The 19,280-nt window shown below is 42.6% G+C and overlaps 1 protein-coding gene across 3 annotated transcripts in view; it reads right to left on the bottom strand.

The window, feature by feature from the left end:
• The window catches only part of LOC115073293 (WD repeat-containing protein 62-like), a 128,284-nt gene that overhangs the window by 9,343 nt on the left and 99,661 nt on the right, over positions 1 to 19,280 (bottom strand). For all 3 annotated transcript variants that reach the window (XM_029571601.1, XM_029571599.1, XM_029571600.1), the window contains exons 26-29: positions 13,580 to 13,700; positions 8,883 to 8,994; positions 3,302 to 3,350; positions 172 to 1,038 (exon numbers count right to left, since the gene is read on the bottom strand). In XM_029571601.1, the coding sequence (XP_029427461.1) occupies positions 172 to 1,038; positions 3,302 to 3,350; positions 8,883 to 8,994; positions 13,580 to 13,700 (1,149 nt within the window). The remainder of the gene's footprint in view (positions 1 to 171; positions 1,039 to 3,301; positions 3,351 to 8,882; positions 8,995 to 13,579; positions 13,701 to 19,280) is intronic.

The following is a 19,280-nucleotide window of genomic DNA, read 5'->3' as shown; positions in this document are numbered from 1 at the left end:
TCTTGTGCTTAATAACTGATCAAGTGTAAAAGATACTGTCTTGGCTGTTATTTCTCTGGAGTAAAGTTGGATTATACAGTGTTCAAGTAATTCAAATGCAAGAAAAACATGTGGATTTGATATTTTGAACATGATGGAAATAATAAAAGTTACAAAAACATAACTACTCACCAATTTCTCTCTTGGAGATCCTGTCAGCTGCTCCATTGTTATTGGGAAAGTCAGGACCAGCCTGAGGAAAGTCACTACTGGCCTGGTCATCTCTGGTTGAATTGTTGGGCAGAACATCCTTCACACATGTTGGAAGTAATTTAATTTGATTTAAGTCCAAGGCTATTGTCCTGTCCTGAGTGGAGTCCTGGCTGTTGAATGTCACCTCTTCATAGTCAACATGTCTCTTTTTCAACGAGTACAGAGATTGTGTCTCCCTCTCGTTGTCCACCAGCCCCATCAAACCACTGTGTTCATCTCTGCCCAAAGATTTCATTTCTGTAGGAGTAACCACTGAAAGGTATGTCTTAGGAGTCTGATTCACCTGCTTTTCTTTCTGCTTGTCTAGAGTAACATGGATGCCAGAAGTGAGGGGTGGGGGCATCAATAGTCTGTTAGGTGATGTAGAACAAACATTTAACATCAGCTTTGCTCGCACCTCATGGTTTCCACACAGAGTTGCTGTTTGCTCTGGCTGCTTCGGACAAAGGTTTTCCATGCAGTCTGGGTTTAATGTGTTGGCAACCTTCTGGCCAAGAGAAGGCAGATCTATATTTGACAGGGGCTTGGTCAAGTCCTCAGGCTTGATGGAATCAGCAGAGTTGGTATTTATGTTCTCTCCCATGGATATGCTACGAGACATTTTAGCTTTTGAACTTGCAGTTGCACTCATGTAAGATTTGCTTTTGCTTACTCGGCCCACTGCCAGGTCTTTGTAAGTGCCAGGATGCTGGAGGGATGGCTGCCTGACTCCCTTCTCAGTCTCATGCATGTTTTGTACACGAGGTGGGTGCTTGACCGTCACAGATGATCCTGCTATTTCTGTTACTGAATCAGAAGACATTAATGCAATTTCATTTCTTAAATCATTGGATTTATGAACCAACTTCTGACTTGTACATGGAAGCGTTAGATTATCCCAGCCAACGACATAATACATAGACTTTTGGCATAGATTTTTTTTTTTTAATATTAAAATTATTTAATTATTTCAATAAGAACAGCAATAAAAGTGATACAACTTCCATCTTTTGTCAACACTTAAAAATTTCCTTGAACTAATCTGTATACTTAAACAGTATTTCCAAACTCCCAACAACCTTCCCACAAATCTTTCCCAACCCTCTCTCAATATCAATCCAATGAAGAGAATTCCATTCTTCAAACAGCATTCCATTTCACATGTCTCATAAGGACTGCAAACAGCCTGAAAAGTTAAAGTTTGTTCTCTATCCATTTGAGGAAATGGGTAGCTTCTCAGTGAAGATATCTGCGTTTGTGCACCTTTGTGTGCAGGTCAGGAAAGCCCATGTTTGGCAGATTGGCACAATGGGCAGAAAAAGCTAAGCAACGCTTGGAAGAATAATCAGCAACAATGGCAGGATCTGTGACAGACCCTATGTGCCAAAATAGCAGACATAGCTGACCATGCAGGACAGCATCAACAGTTTCAGGGGATGATAGGGGTGAGTCCAACTTATACTCTTATAATAGGTATGGTGCAGTGTTGATTCTTGCAAATAATTTGTCACCACAAAGTAAATATGGCTCAACCATATCCAACAAAGATTTGTTTTTGTTCTAAAATGGAGGCTTCCAAGCCCCCAGCCAGTCACGTTTTTAGGATATCCATAATGAAAATATATGAGAAAACTTGCATCTCATTGGCTTTCTGTTTTTTGGCAAACCAGATGTTGAGTTGTCGATCTGGCTTCCAAGGCTTTGAAAGAGAATGTATGTTCCCATTTAGCGTTTTATGTTCCTACTCGACCCTTGTGCTCTCTGAATGAAGTGTGGCTTGTGGCCTCCTCTTTGAAGCCCCTACACTTGACTGTCACAAAATAGAGCTTTTGTTTGCACCATGGCAACTATAATGGAATAGGTTACCCTTTTGTCTGATCATTCAAAGAATAACAGATTTAGGAAGTTAACCAAGCAATGGTTGTTTAAGGAAGCTTTTAACTGCTAGAGCTAAGGGAGTTGTGGAGACCTGATATGGTTGCTTTTTTATTATGTTTATTTTTGTTATTGCCTTTGTTTAGTTTATATTGCCTTTGTATTTATAAGCATTTCTTTTATACTGTATTGTTTTGCGTGCATTCTAGAAAGGCAAATTATAAACATTTGTAAAACTACTGGCTTGAAACCAATGCCAGAAGATGTTACACTGTGGACTAGGATGGCTACTTAAAGGGAAAGCTGCCTTCTAAGTTCTTAAAAAGCCAATTAATCGGCCCTTATCATCATTCCCATACTTTCATAAGCTGCTCGGTGATGAGATATGATACCTTCTCTGTGTCCACAAGGCAAAAAAAACAATCATTCTTCGGACATCTCATGTTTAAGGGTAGTGTATTAGCACAGGAATCCAAGAGTATGGTGACTGGAGGGCCTGTGGAACAAGTGAATGTATGTGATGATTTGCCAGAGGAGGTACAGTGGGCCAGGAACCCCAAAAGCATTATTCGGACAGAATTTGAAGCCTGGCGTCAGGACCTGAAGAAAGACATTCTTTGTTGAAGTTTTGAGCTGCGTTATGTTGGTTCGAGTACAACTCAGTGTTCACCAGAATTAATCTTCACATTGAACTACTGCTCAGCTATACGGACTCTGGATTCAAAACTGGAATATGTATTTTATGTTTAAGAAGTAAAACCACAATTAAAATTAGGGTTTTTAATTTACATTTAAAACCAGCTTTAAGATTTTCAACAAGCATTCTCTAATGTCCATTACCCCGAGAGCAGGCTTGTCACACCCAAACCTAGCTAGATACTGAAAATTGGACATGGAGATCCAGGATATTAATCCTTCCTTTAAAAAAAGAACTGTGGACAGTAGAGCTATGATTAATGTAAGAAGGTTATACATAGTTTGCCATCTGTGGCAAAGTGCCCACCTCAGCCATACATATGAATACTCTTATTTCCATTAGAATCATCTGCTCTCATATAGGCAGAATATACCATTTACAAACTAAGAAAAATAAAATTTATAAAGCCTTTTCTTCTTATGTGGCTCTTTAGTTTATCAGTTTTTTCCTTTTTCTGTAAAGCCAACTGCCATTTCAAATTTGCTTCGCATCTCTTACCTGAAATACCACATCCATTAGAATTTCTCTTCTCAGTCACATCCAAAGTCTGAAGAAAGGGAGAAGAAAAAGGGCAATTTACAGACATTTAAAAGAAAATTCTTTACCTGCTAATTTTCGCTCCTGTAGTACTCCAGATCAGTCCAGACCGTGGGTTTTGCCTCCCTTCCAGCAGATGGAGACAGAGAAAAACTTGCAGGGAGCCCTCTGATAACTAATTGCACCCCCTGCGTCCCTTCAGTATTAAGGATATCAAAGCAAGAACAACCAATGAATGGATCAAACAGACTCCAAAACTGTGGAGTAACTATATACAAATTGAAAAATATTGGTGGACAAAGGACTTCGAAAGATCGAAAAACTTTGCATTTTCAGAATTGCAACTTCGAGCTGGCTAACCAAATGCGAATACCGAACACAAGGACCATGGGTGGGTGTCTGGACTGATCCGGAGTACTACAGGAATGAAAATTAGCAGGTAAGGAATAATTTTCTTTTCCCTGTACGTACCCGGATCAGTCCAGACCGTGGGATGTACCAAAGCTTCCCTAAACGGGGTGGGCCCCGGATAGCCCTGCTCGAAGAACCTGGTTGCCAAACGAGCCCAGACCGGGAGGTTGCAAATTCAAGCGATAATAATGCACAAAAGTAAGAACATAAGAACCTGCCATACTGGGTCAGACCAAGGGTCCATCAAGCCCAGCATCCTGTTTCCAACAGTGGCCATTCCAGGCCATAAGAACCTGGCAAGTACCCAAAAACTAAGTCTATTCCATGTTACCATTGCTAATGGCAGTGGCTATTTTCTAAATCAACTTAATAGTAGGTAACTGACTTCTCCTCCAAGAACTTAGCCAATCCTTTTTTAAACACAGCTATACTAACTGCACTAACCACATTCTCTGGCAACAAATTCCAGAGTTTAATTGTGCATTGAGTAAAAAAGAACTTTCTCCGATCAGTTTTAAATGTGCCCCATGCTAACTTCATGGAGTGCCCCCTAGTCTTTCTACTATCCGAAAGAGTAAATAACCGATTCACATTTACCCATTCTAGACCTCTCATGATTTTAAACACCTCTATCATATCCCCCTTCAGCCGTCTCTTCTGAAGTTGAAAAGTCTCTTTAGTCTTTCCTCATAGGGGAGCTGTTCCATTCCCCTTATTTTGGTAGCCCTTCTCTGTATCTTCTCCATCGCAATTATATCTTTTTTGAGATGCGGTGACCAGAATTGTACACAGTATTCAAGGTGTGGTCTCACCATGGAGCGATACAGAGGCATTATGACATTTTCTGTTTTATTCACCATTCCCTTTGTAATAATTTCCAACATTCTGTTTGCTTTTTTTTGACTGCCACAACACACTGAACCGACAATTTCAATGTGTTATCCACTATGACGCCTAGATCTCTTTCTTCGGTTGTAGCACCTATTAAGGAAACTAACACTGTGTAACCATAGAATGGGTTATTTTTCCCTATATGCATCACCTTGCACTTATCCACATTAAATTTCATCTGCCATTTTGAAGCCCAATTTTCCAGTCTCACAAGGTCTTCCTGCAATTTATCACAATCTGCTTGTGATTTAACTACTCTGAACAATTTTGTATCATCTGCAAATTTGATTATCTCTCTCGTCGTATTTCTTTCCAGATCATTTATAAATATATTGAAAAGTAAGGGTCCCAATACAGATCCCTGAGGCACTCCACTGCCCACTTCCTTCCACTGAGAAAATTGTCCATTTAATCCTACTCTCTGTTTCCTGTCTTTTAGCCAGTTTGCAATCCACGAAAGGACCACTCCGGAGCTACCAGGATCACCTCGCCGCGATGCACCTCTATCCGACGCAGGACCTATTAGGGGCCATGGGGGAAACAAGTACAGTAGAATGTCTCGAGGCCAAGGAAGAACCAGAGCATCCACTCCTTCCGCACCGTGTTCCCGTCTGCAGCTGAAGAAGTGCGGAGCCTTCGAATTCCGCTGCGTCGCCATTAGGTCGAGATGGGGAGCCCCCCACCTGCGGGGACCAGTATCGACATTGCTTCCTCAGATAGTTCCCACTCTCCGGGGTCTATTCGTTGATGGCTCAAGAATTCCGTCTGCACATTGTCCATGCCAGCGATGTGAGATGCCGCGAGGCGGGCTAGGTACTGCTCTGCCCAGGCCATGAGCTTGTCCGTCTCCCGAGAGACGTGACGACTCTTCATTCCTCCTTGACTACTGAAATACGCCACCATGGTGGCGTTGTCGGACAGGATCTGCACTGCCCTGTGGTGCACCAAGGGAAGAAATCTTTTCAACGGCAGATGGACCGCCCTGGTTTCCAGGCGATTGATGGGCCATTTCGCCTGCTCCGTATTCCAAACGCCCTGGACCGACAGACTGACACACAGCCCCCCATCCAGCAAGGCTGGCATCAATGGTCACTACCACCCATTGCGGCGTTTCCAAGTCCACCCCCTGAAGCAAATGAGGGAGATCGAGCCACCAATCTAGGCTGTTCACGGCGAAATCCAGCAGCGGCAAAAGGACTTGAAACTCCTGAGACACCGGCTTCCATCTGGGCAACAACGCCCTCTGTAGCGGGCGCAGATGCGCAAAAGCCTAGGGCACCAAATCAATGGAGGACGCCATGGAACCCAGGACCTGCAGGTAATCCCACGCTGTGGGAAGCGCAAGGCCACGAAGGCGTTGTACCTGGGATATGAGATTGAATGCCTGGTCCTGTTGTAGAAAAACCCGGCCTAGACGGGTATCGAAACGTGCTCCCAAGAAATCCAGTGTCTGTGAGGGTACCAGGCAGCTCTTGGCAAAGTTTACCACCCAGCTGAGGGAGCTGAGGAGGGTCAACACCCTGTCGACCAACTGTCAGCAGAGGTCCCTGGACTTCGCATAGATGAGCCAGTCGTCCAGGTAGGGAATGAACCAAGATTCCCTCCCTCCAGAGTGCTGCTGCAACCACCACCATCACCTTGGTGAATGTCCGGGGAATGGTCGCCAGACCAAACGGCAGAGCCTGAAACTGAAATGCCGTCCTAGGATCTTGAACCGAAGAAAATCGCTGATAGTCCTGGCAAATGGGGATGTGGAGATAAGCCTCTGTGAGGTCCAGAGACGCCAGGAATTCCCCACCGTGAACTGCCACGATGACTGAACGTAGGGTTTCCATCTGGAAGTGGGGAACCCTGAGAGCCTTGTTGACAGTCTTAAGGTCCAGGATCGGGCGGAAAGCATTGTCCTTTTTGGGAACCACAAAGTAGACTGAATAATGGCCTGACCCATGCTCCTCTGGAGGGACAGTTCGGATGGCCCTGAGATCAAGCAGCCTGTCGAGGGTCTGCTTGTTGTTTCTGCAGGGGTCCACAAGGCGAGAAGAGGAACCTGTCTCTTAGGGGCCGAGCAAATTCTAACACGTAACCGTGTTTTAGAATATCCAGCACCCACTGATCCGAAGTGATCTTGACCTACTCCTTGTACAACAGGGAGAGGTGTCCCCCCACCCTGAGAACCAAGGGGCGGGTCGGCGATCCTTCATTGGGCAGCTTTTGGAGCTGCGCTCTGAAATGAACCCTCACAGGAGGGTCTGTGTCCCCGAAAGGGCTGGGACCAAGCTTGGGACCTGGAAGACGGAGGTTTCTGGGCCACTGATCTTGACTGTCGAAAACGTCTTTGTCTGCGAAATAGATTTCTGGAAATGTTGAAAGATCGGGAAGTCCTTGGCCGATCCTCAGGGAGCTTATGCACTTTATTCTCCCCCAGGGATTTGATGATCTGGTCCAAAACCTCGCCGAACAGAAACGCCCTTAAAAGGGAAGAGAGCCCAATCTAGACTTGGAAGAAGAGTCTGTGGACCAATTGCGAAGCCACAGGAGGCGTCTAGCCGAGACTACTGAAACCATAGAACGTGCCAGGACTCGCAGGAGATCGTACAGCGTGTCTGCTCCATAGGCTATGATCACCTTCAGGCGTTCTGCTTGTTGGGCCTTCTTCTGGTGGGAGCTCCTGAGCACAGAGCAGCTGTTGGACCCAGCGCAAACCTGCCCTCTGCATGAGAGAACTACACACACTGTCAAGCGTTCTGTACCAGATTCAGGAACAGGTCGTTTGCTTCTTGGCAAAAAGTAGAAGAGCAGCACAGCATTCTGGACCCATATTGCTCTGGGTAACAGCTGGAAGCACTGGGCCTTTGCCCCAGACACTTGTAACAAACCTCATGATAGTCAATAATGGACATTAGTTACTCCTGGATCAAGACTTTATTTATTTATTTATTTAGCATTTTTCTATACCGACTTTCCAATAACAGAATTACTGATCAATTCGGTTTACATTTTAAACAATAACAACAATGAACAGGTCGAATTGAAGCCACTAGCTTGCTTCTCTGACATGATGCAAGTTGGCAAGGTGAAAGCAAACAAGAATTTGTCTCTTTAAAGCAGTGGTCCCCAACCCTGTCCTGGGGGCCCACCAGCCAGTCGGGTTGGGGACCACTGCTTTAAAGGATGATACAAGAAAAAAAAATGTGACTAGGTGGACTGCTTGGCATGATTGTATAAGGAGGAAAAAAATCCACAAAAACTTGCAGTCCAGCTCAGCAGATGGAAAAACAAACAACAACAAAAAAAGCCAAAAATCCTCACTTATCTAAGTGCCAAAAAAAACCAACCCTATCTAGGGGGATTTTTAGGTAAAATCCAGAAACAAATGCAGAGTGAACCTAGGAAAAAGCAGCAGGGCCACTGAAAAAATAAAAATAAAAAAAGGATTCTGCATCAGGCAGTTTCAGAAGATAAAAACAGGTAAGTTCTGAAAGCTGTGGGGATCTATGCATTCAGTACCAGGCACAGCCATGACCCACTTTTTTTTTTTAATAAATATTCTGCCTTTCATGTCATTTTCAAGTAGATTACATTCAGGTACTGTATTTCCCTATCCCCAGAGGGCTTACGATCTCAATTTGAACCTGAGGCAACAGAGGGTGAAGTGACTTGCCCAAACGGGACGGGGGAAGAGGGATTTGATTCAGATGACAACTACCATGGGTCCTGACTTTTACAGTACTGTTATGCAGAAATAAGGGGAAAAGTACAGGACATCTATGGCCAATTGCATAAGCAAAACACATCAAGCAGTATTGTAAATTTTCAATAAGGCTCATCACCCAGTAAAACTTTTACTAGCAGAACAGGCTTCAGGGAGAATTGCACAGAGCAGCAATTGCTACCCTTAAGAGAAACTCGGGGGTCCCTGCATGGCGCAGCAGATACTACCATAAGAAGCTTGCTGGGCAGACTGGATGGACCATTTAGTCCTTTTCTGCCATCGTTACCTTGTTACAAGGAGTGTCAGCAGGATTTGAACCCTGCCTTCCCTTATTTACAACCCACTGCTCTAACCACTAGACCTCTCCTCCACTTATGAGTAGATAAACCTGCTAGTCTTCAAAAAGATGATTATATCCAGAAGAGCTTTGGCTTTTTCCAAAAGAGACAGAGGCAGATCTAATCTTAACCAGATTGCTCTAGATAAATAAAAACCTTTAGAAGTCAAATTTAAGTTTCTAGGTCTTACATTTATGGATCTCTTGGCATCACTAGGCACTTTGTGGTCCTCCTTTGTTCGGCCGAGAGCTTCCATCTGCCTTGGGAATTTCTGCACTTTTGGAAATGAAGTGTTTTCGAACCTACAGATTACAAGGGGAAAAAAGTCAGGACTAATCTCAATATTTAATCCTGATAGAGCATCATGGCCTGGAACTCTGCTTGTAGTACTAAATGACAAAGCCAATCTGAGTTAGCTAAAACAAGAAACTGCACTTGAGACCCAGGTTCAGGTGATCACGTGGCTGATGCAATTAAGATTCAGACAGCATTCATGCTGTTGGCAATAAGTGGTACTATGGACTCTATACAGTCAGACTATTCAAAATAAATCCAGAAAAGTCTTGAATGAGATGGGCCAGGCTATCACCATTATGACCTTAAAGCTCCAACATGCACAAATCAAGGCATTTCCCATCAATTTAGTAGACTGATCTGAAGCTAGATCAAAGATCTAAACATTTTGATATTCATTTCTAACCTACTTTCACTAGATTTTGATTCCCTAAACCTCCACAGGAAATACTAAATTAAGGGTAGAGTTGATGTTTGCTATTTTCTGACCCTTTTATTTTTTTTTTTTAATATTTATATCCTGCCTATCTAGATATCCTAAGTAGGACACAAATATACACTAGGTATGTGCAATTTCAAAACAACCCTATCTTTTGTTTCATGTGGTTTACATCCACCATCTGCACTTTGTCTTTGCTATCACCTCAACCCACTCACAACTTTCCTCACACTTGGGAAGGTAGAGAGGAGGTGGAGGGCAGGCCCAAGACGTGGAAGGATACCACAGCAACTGTAAAGAGGGCACAGAGCTACCCCACTGCAATATTTCATTTTATGGTGTAGTACCTTTACATATGTTAAATTGCCAGGTGACAATAACCATCCCGAATTACCTGAAGTATGCAACTGACTGGGCGGGCATAGCCCATAGTTAGCCATAAAAATAAAAACAAAATATTGACCTTCTGACCTTGGTGAGGCCTTTCCTGGCGTATTGTGTTCAATTCTGGAGAACATTTCAATAAGGATAGAGACAGGATGGAAACTGTCCAGAGGAAGGCAACAAAAATGGTGTGAGGTCTGTTTCAGAAGAGCTATGAGGAAAGGCTAAATGCATTGAGGATGCAAAAACCCAAGAGAAAGGTATTTTATTGAAGGTGAAATTCTTCTAAGAACAAAGGAAGAACAGGATATCTGGGGGTAGCTGGCCACCTTAATATCAGATACAAACAGGTGTATAAAGTGACAATAAAAGCCAGAAAGATGCTTGGCTGCATAAGGGAGGGGAACGGTCAGCAGAAAAATGTAGACTATTGCCCCTGTATAAGTCCCTGGTGAGACCTCACCTTCATGATGGAATCTGTCCAAAGGGTGGCTACTAAAATGGTCAGTGATATTTGTTCTAAAGCATATGGGGATAGACTGTGATGAGTGAGTCTTTTATGCTGAGGCTGCATCATTTGCCTATGATGCAGCCTCATAGGCAAATCTACGAGGTCTATGCTGACAGCTAGCAAACGTGCCCTGTAGCAGGATGAACTGGAGCTTCACCTATACCAGTTGCCTCCCCTGCAAATTGTGCCCTTGGGTTCTGGCAGATCTTAGACAAGACCCTAGGACAGTAGAGATAGAATGAGAGTCCGATTAAACGCTGGAGTCAAGACAGGTAGCAAGCTGGAGGTATCGAACAGGCCAAGGGTGGGGCAGGCCGCAAGCAAGAGTAGTCAGGTACAAACAATAGGTCAGGCCCAGGCAGCAGGCAATCATGGACAGGTCCAAAGCAAGAGGTCAGTACCAGGAGATCAGGACAAGGATGGACAAAGACACACAAGGACCCTGGATGAGGCAAGGCTGGAGCATAGGAACAACCAGGAAAGCAGGAGCAACATGTACTTCTCTAAGCAGGAAACCCATTGCTGAGATGTCCGATACGCCTCAGACACAGCCTTATAAGGGGGAGGCTAGGTGAGGTCATCAGAGGGTGCTATCTTGTCATGGGCCCATTAAGAAAGCATAAGTAGGGGGCATTCACACCTATGGGGAGTCAGGGAAGTGGCACATCCCAGGCTGCAGTTGGTAGCGCTGTGGGTGAGTAAAGCAGCTTGCAGGGTCTGTCCCGCAAGCCACTGAACATGACAAAGATCTAAACATGTATACCCTAGAGGAAAGGGGAGATATGATAGAGACATTCAAGTTTCTCAAAGGTTTCCATGCAGAGGGTGATCTTTTTTCAATGGAAAGGAGGATCTAAATCGAGGGGTCATGAGATGAGGCTGAAAGAGGATGGACTCAGGAGTAATCTCAGGAAATATTTTTTTTTTCAGAGAGCGTGGTGGATGTGTAGAACAGCCTCCCAGTAGAAGTGGTGGAGACAAAAACAGTATCTGAATTCAAGAAAGCAGGGGGTAAACACAGGGGATCTCTGAGGGAGTGATGGGAATTATAATGGTAAATTAATTGGATGGATGGGTAGACTGGATGAGCCATATGGTCTTTTTCTGCCGTCATGTTTCTATGATCTAAATATCTATACACTGGAGGAGAGGAGGTGTAGGGGAATATGATACAGACCTTCAGATACCTGACAGGTATTAACGATGCACAAGCTTCAAACCTTTTCCATTGGAAAGGAAACAGTAGAACTAGGGATCATGAAATAAAACTCCAGGGTGGATGGATGACTCGGAACAAAGATCAGGAAATATTTCTTCACGGACAGGGTGATGGATGCCTGACATGCCATCCCAGAACAGGTGGTGGTGGTGAACAGTTAATGAATTCAAAAGGGCATGGGACAAATACTGTGGTCCTTAAAGGCTTGAAGAAAGGGATGATGTAGCATTTCTTCATGGGAGGCAACCTGCATAGAGCGGCAGTTACTACTTTAAGGAAATTGTTGGAAAAACTAGATGGACCATTTGGGCTTTATCTGCCATCATTACAAGTTGCTTTTGTTTTTTTTATATATAAAACTTATAGATCTTATGTTTTAAAATGACTGCACATCCCTAATATACACACATATTTAGACAGACATAAAAACAAATCAGCATAAAATGATACTGACCTATGACATGACTAACTGCTAAACAATCAAATAAAAACACATTAAGTTAAAAACAAACAGGGACCAAGCCTCTATGATTTTGATAAAAACTCTGCATACATCTCAGCCTTCAAAAGCTCATTAGAACTTTCAGGAAAAAGGTTGAAAGGTTTTTATTCAAATACAAACTTCAAAGCAAAGATCCTTAGGTAGTGAAGGCCAGTATAGAGAATTCACAACAGCTACTTTTTACTACTAAAGCTGGCTACAGACAATACACATTAAAGCAAACTATAGCTCAATACCGATAAACCATGATATTACTGCAGTTCACTTAACTCCTTCTAGAATGGCTACCTGCAAGCGGCACTCTAACAGTGCACGGCAAGCATTTTATTATTATTTTTTTTTATTTATGCAAATCTTATATACCCTTACACAAAACACAAGGTTCTATCTTTATGGTTTACATAATATAAACTATTATATAACAGTTGGAAAACAGAATAAATACAATAAAACTTCAATAAAAAATAATAAGATAGCTAAAATCTACTCTCAAAATAAAAACTAAAACATAAATATAGTTAAGAAGATAGAAAATAGGATAATCTGATGGATTGCTGACATATATCATCCTGAGCATTAATTCCATATGCTTGCTGAAAGCACCATGTTTTCAAGTCTTTCTTAAATCTCTTCAAGTTATCCTGCATTCTAAGTTCCACTGTCAAATTATTCCAGAGCTTCGGCCAAGCTATTGAAATGGCCCTTTCTCTCACTTTACTCAAATGAGCAGATCTAACAGTAGGTACAGATAGTAATTCTTTATTAGATGACTTGAATTCTCGTTGGGGGACATGCAGTTTAACGGTTGTATTCAGCCAGTCTGTTTTATCTCCAAAAATGATCTTATGAATCATACATAAAGTTTTATGTTTAATCCTATATTCAACTGGTAGCCAGTGTAACGATTTTAAAACTGGCGTGATATGATCTCTTTTCTTAGTATTTGTTAATATCCTTGCTGCTACATTTTGAATCACCTGAAGAGGCCGAATAGTTGTTTTAAGAAGTCCCAACATTGTAGAATTGCAATAGTCAAGCCCTGAAAACAGTAACATTTGTAAAACATATCTGAAATTATTTTGTGAAAGCATTGGTTTTAAACGTTTCAACAATCTCAATTTATTAAAACCGTCCTTTACTTTTTTAGATATGTGGGCTTTAAAATTTAATTCATAATCAAAGATAAGTCCCAGATTTCTAGTTGTATCTGTTAACTTAAAACATGTTTGGTCATCCAGTGTAATTATCTTTTTTTCTTGATTGAAATTTTTCCTGTCTAAAACCATAAAAACAGATTTATCTAAATGTAAAACCAGTTTCATTTGAACAAGAAGTTGGCCAATAATTTTCAGATACATTTTCACCATTTTAAAAGTAGATTCAATATTACTTTCTATAGGAAATAATAGCTGGATATTGTCCGTATATATATAAGTCAGGCCTAAACCAGTTAATAAAGGACAAAGAGGTAATAAATGACAAAGAAGTAATAGCAGAAGACCAATAGGACATGCCAAAAACTGAAATAAATCACCCACCTGCCATTCTTCTGAAAGCAAGAGAGAAACCTTGCAGAAATACTTAATCGAGGGTTCCGTAAAAAGTCTCTCTCGCTATCCTGACTGGGTTGCATATCCTTCAAAGATCCATCAAATTTTTCTGTGTGGAAGAAAGGCAGATTTTAGAAGAACAGGTTTAGGGGATCAGAATGGATGGGTTGACCATACGACTCAAAAGCAATTTGCATTAAACCTAGGTTTGATTTCCAAGCCAACTAGGGTAAAAGCTTTTGCAAAACTAGTGTTCATGGTCTCCCAAAAAGGAAATCCCAACCAGTGTACCTCTGTGACAGCTGCTGGTGGGCAGAAGGGTACTTTAGTGCCTGTTTCCTGAGGGAACAGTTTGACAGTTGCTTGGGTTTTGATTGTAAATTTTACTACCCTTATCAAAAGGCTTGGGGGTAACTGCACAGAGTGGCAAATACTACCATAAGCTTGCTGGGCAGACTGGATGGACCATTTAGTCCTTTTCTGCTGTCATTAATATGTTACTATGGAATCATGGCTTGTGGGCTCTGAGCCAGAGGAATGTCACTGCAGTAGATGGGCTAGAGCGACAGTCTCATCAGGATGAAAGACACGACAATTTATATTCAAATATAATTTGGCTATAATCAAATTTCCCACATTGGTATAAAAACTCTATTGACAAAATTACTTTCCTGATAATTTTGTTTTCTGTAGAGTAGACAGATGGACTCAAGACCAATGGGTTTATGCTCCCCTGGCAGCAGATGGAGACAGTCAGGTTTCAAAGCTGACGTCACCCTAGATACACCTCTGCAGAGACCTCAGCCCTTCAGTATTCTCTTCAAAAGCCATTGTGGACATACTATCAAAAAAACGATTAAAAATGGATAACCGTGACGTGATCCGATGTGCAAGTAGGATGCTAGTCAGACTCGCTTCCTGGTGCCCCCTCTGGAATTGCTATTTTTACTTGTTTTTTTTCCACAGCTTTGGGCTGCCAAAATAATCATCTGAGGCTTCTCAACGCTCCATAGACGAGTTCCTGTATGGGAGCAGTGAAATGTCCAGCAAGCCACAGCATAAAAAGAAAATATCGGGTAAGCCAGCTGAATCCAAACTGGCAGACGGCCCTCTGAACCTAAGCCAGGACATGGCGTCAAACAGCAGTGCTTTAGTAGAGGTGTTGACCCGCGCTGTGGTACTAGCATTGGACGCTCAATTTCAGGCTATTTCCTAGCAAATAACGGCAGGGAATGAAACCCTGAATGAGATCAAGCAGAGGTAGAGGGCACCCAGAATAGAATGGCGGCAGCAGTAGAGTCAGACACACAAGCCCTGCAACAGGGGTCCTTGGAAAAGCAGGTCCTGGTGCTGGAGGATCTAGAGAACAGGTCTTGGAGGACCAACCTTCGCTTTGTGGAATTTCCAGAGTCTCTCTCAGATCGGGACATTCACTCTTTACTGGAGAGCTGGTTGCTGGCGGAGCTTGGCCTGGAGAGTCTTAGGGCCATTGCTTTGTGAAGCATACTGATTGAATGGGAGCCCGTTCTCTGGGCCCTACAAGGCCATGGATCGGGACTGCATGCTTTTTGAATTTCTCTCATAAAATAGCTATCCTCCAAGCTTATAGGAAAAAATCCACATTGCTGATTTTCCAGGATTGTTCAGCGATGGTATCTCAGAAGCAGGGAGCGTATTCTAAGATCTGTGCAGATCTCTTCAATTGGCACATATGATTTTCATTGCAATATCCAGAGAGGCTTCAACTGAAAAAGGATCTTGGTGACATTTGATTCTGCTGCTAGTGCTCAACAGTTTTTGGAATTGTTAACTGAGAAGTGAATTTTCTTTTCAAGATGGATTTCACACTGTCTTCGAACCTGTTTCACTCAGCAGATTGTTGTCCTAAATTTTCTTAATGTTGTAATATTTTTGTTCTTTTACTTACATATTCAAGTACTTTCCATTTTCGTACAAGCTGCTTCATAAGCTTATATTATGGAGTCACAGATATGTTGGGTCAGTTTTTCATAATGTGTGGGGCCTCTGATATGGAGGGAGTGCTGGTACGGATTGTTAATGTGATTTCTGGGCCTCTTTTTGTTTCTTGGGATGGGGATTGCACTGGTAAGGGAAGCCTGCAGATGTTATGAGGATATTATGCTGGAGTAGATTACATAAATCTAATTCCATAGGGAGAGGGATGAATCCTGTGGTGGACACAGACTCACATACATGGTGGGTTTCTCAAACATATCCATCAAATTGGATTAAATATGGTTGATACCCTCCAAATTCTTTCTTGGAATGTAGCGGGTATTGGCTCACCTATAAAGCGTGTAAAACTTTAAGCTTCAATATGAAGGCATAAGGCACAAATTGTATGTCTCCAGGAGACTCATTTAAATGATTTGGAGCACGCTAAATTGCAAAGAGATTGGGTGGGCACTGTGTTCTATTCAACAGTGAACAGGAAAGTAGGGATAGCAATACTCTTGGGGAAGCAAGTAGTTTTTGAACATATTTCCACTAATAAGGATCTCATGGGCCGGCCTATTACTCTTTGCAGTGTATATGCGCCCCCAATGTCTATTCTCATTCATTTTTTGTGAATTTAATGAAAGACCTCAATATATGCTCAGGGATCCCTGCTGGTAGCTGGGGATTTCAATTATGTAGTAGACCCGACCCTATCCTTGGGCCGAGGTGGGGTTGACGCAACCCGTAGCTAAGGACCTACGGGTCCCCACCGTCGGAAGGTGGAGTGGGCTGATAGACAGAGGCCGCTGGAGCTTCACCTATACCAGCCCTTGTTCCCCGCGGGTTGAGCCTTTGGGTGCCGGGGCCGGCAGGACTTAGGTGGGCCTCTGTGTATAGTCAAGGTATGACAGCAGGTGAGATATGGTACAGTCTTACTCTGGACAAGGTAGTGTCCTGGAAACTCGGGTGCCAATGGAACAGAAGCAGACAGGGGGCACTCGAGCAAGAGCAGGTCGAAGCCTGAGTAAACCACAACCACAGCCAGTGGCCAGTGGTTGGTGTTCCACCTTCACGGAGCGGAAGGATGGAGGGCTGCCATCTAAAAAAAAAAAAACCAAAAAAAAAAAACCCAAACAAAAAAAAAAACAGGGGTGGGTAAGAGTATGGGGCAGGGGTGTGGCCTGCTTGTTACGGCGGTTGCTACCCCTAATTGAGCTGGATGTTCCCTTGGATGCAGATACGGCGCTGCTCTCTACATTGGTGGTGGGGTGGAGGGGAATTAGGGCCGGAGGGTACTGGAAGCCAATAGTAACAGGTGGGGGAGAAAAAAAAAGAAAAAAAAATGGATAAAGTGCGTAGCTTGCTGGGCAGACTGGATGGGCCATTTGGTCTTCTTCTGCCGTCATTTCTATGTTTCTATGTTTCTCCGTGACTATACCAGCTTTGGGTCATAATAAAGGTATCCCATTTCTTTGTAAGCATTTACAGCTTCTTGATGTTTGGAGGGTCGTTCATACCGGGAAAAAGATTTCACTCACATTTCCCATGCACATATGACCATGTCTAGGATAGACTATATATTGGTCTCGACAGTCAGCTTCTCTGCAGTAACTAGGGTGGACATAGGGCAACCCAAGTTCTGATTACTCAATGTTAAGGATGGATGTTAAATGGGGAGGGTCAAGAGGAGGGTATAGTAGATGAAGTTTCTGATGCATATTGTGGGGGATGGCGATTTTCAGGCTTATCTTAAAGAAAGGTGGACAGAATATGAAGCCCATAACTCCCAACACAAGCTGACTCCTTTGTTATTTTGGGAAGCTGGGAAAGCAGTAATGTGAGGGGAGATCACTGCCTTTATAATTAGGAAATCGAAATTGCTTAATCAACGAATCAGAGTTGGAAAGAGCTCCGTAGAGCAAAGACAAAGCTGGTTGGGCACCCTTCTGCAGCCGCTAAAAAACTTTATAGAGAATCCTTATACTCCCGCAACTGCTATTTACATCAGAAAGCAACAAGACAATTATTATATACTTCCCATAACCTATACTGCTTTGGGGACAAAGTTGGTAAAATTATGGCCACTCTAGTAAAATCTTGAAAGGGACAAACTTATATTGAAGCCCTCAAGGACCAGGGTGATGTAAGGCAGACTTCTGCAGCGGAGATCTGCAGAATATTTCAGTCCTTCTATGAAAATCTTTATAGTAAACGATGAGACTGAAGGGGCTTCTGCCGCTGAACAGCTTTTCTTTCAAGGGCTGTTTTTACCAAAAGTATCTGAGCAGTAATTGTCCTGGTTAAATAGGCCTTTCTCCCTACAAGAAATCTTAGAAGGTATTAAGTCTAATACTCAGACAGAAAAACATCCTAAATATGAGGTATCCCCAAATTATGGACACCGCACCAAGTCCTACTTTCAGGACCCTGCAACTGTACAACAATCTCTGAGTCCAAAAGCTCATCACATTTTATTGTATCTATTTTGCAGCGTTAATATGTCAATATTTCTACGTTAAATAGTTAAACTGTATTTATAATATTTATTTATTACCATGTTAAATTAACATACAGTTATATTGTTCCATCTGTTCTACGGTTCTATGTAAAGCCAATTATATCGTTCTATCTGTTCTACGGTTCTATGTAAAGCCCCTCTCTCTGTGGGGCAGTTTATCATTTTATGTAAACCGGAATGATTTGTAGTTCTTACAAGAATTTCGGGATATAAAAATTGAAAATAAATAAATAAATAAATAAATAAAGTCTAGTCCCTCTCATAAAGCCCTGGACCTGATGGGCTTAACGCAGACCATTATAAAATCAGGGGTAGTGATCTGGGGGAGGTCCTTCAGGACTTCTTTTCAGAGGCGTTAACTCAAGGTTCTTTCCCTAAAGAAGCGAAAAAAGCATTTATCATGGTTCTTCCTAAGGGGGGGGGGGATCCTCTGTTGGCAGCATCCTACAGACCAATTTCCTTACTGAATTTGGATTTAAAGCTTTTTGCTAAAATAACCAAATCGACTGAATGTAGTGTTGCCCTCCCAAAATCAAGGGTTTTAAGGGCAGAACTGTTAGTAAACATATCTTGTGATTATGGACTGCATTGGCTCAGAGTCAAATTCTTGATATGCCGGCATTAGTGGTGGGGTTTCATGCGGAAAAGGCATTCAACCGGGTGGTCTGGCAATATCTTTTTTCCGTTTTATGAAGATATGGCTTTGAGGATGACACTGTATGTAGCATTTCTTTATTGTATCAGGAGCCTTGTTCCAGCATTCTGGCAAATGGGTGCATGTCACAGGAATTTGAACTTAAACTGAGTACCAGACAAGGCTGCCTCCTTTCCCCTCTTTTGTACCTGCTTTTTCTCAATCCCCTACTCGGGGACACTAGATTCTCAGGAGGTATGGGGTTTTAAGGTCAGTGGGGAGAGCTTTAATATAGCTGCCTTTGCAGACAATGTTTTAGTCTTCCCCACTGACCCAGTATGATCCCTCTATGGAGTAATGGATTTACAGAGACAGTTTGGTTTATTTTCTGGCCTCAAAATAAATCTAGATAAGTCCGAAGCCGTAGACGTTACTGGTACATTAATGGCGCGTTTGCCAGGTCCCTTTCTGCTGCATTGGGTTGACAAGGAGATGAAGTATCTTGGTATTAAGATCCCGGTAGACATCTCCAATATTTATAACTGCAATATTCTCCCTCTGTTGGCTAAAACTAAGAG

Source organism: Rhinatrema bivittatum, chromosome 11 (assembly GCF_901001135.1).
Source record: "Rhinatrema bivittatum chromosome 11, aRhiBiv1.1, whole genome shotgun sequence".
Taxonomy (NCBI): Eukaryota; Metazoa; Chordata; class Amphibia; order Gymnophiona; family Rhinatrematidae; genus Rhinatrema; species Rhinatrema bivittatum.
Note: the sequence above shows the minus strand (reverse complement) of the source record. Positions and strands in the feature narration are given on the sequence as shown.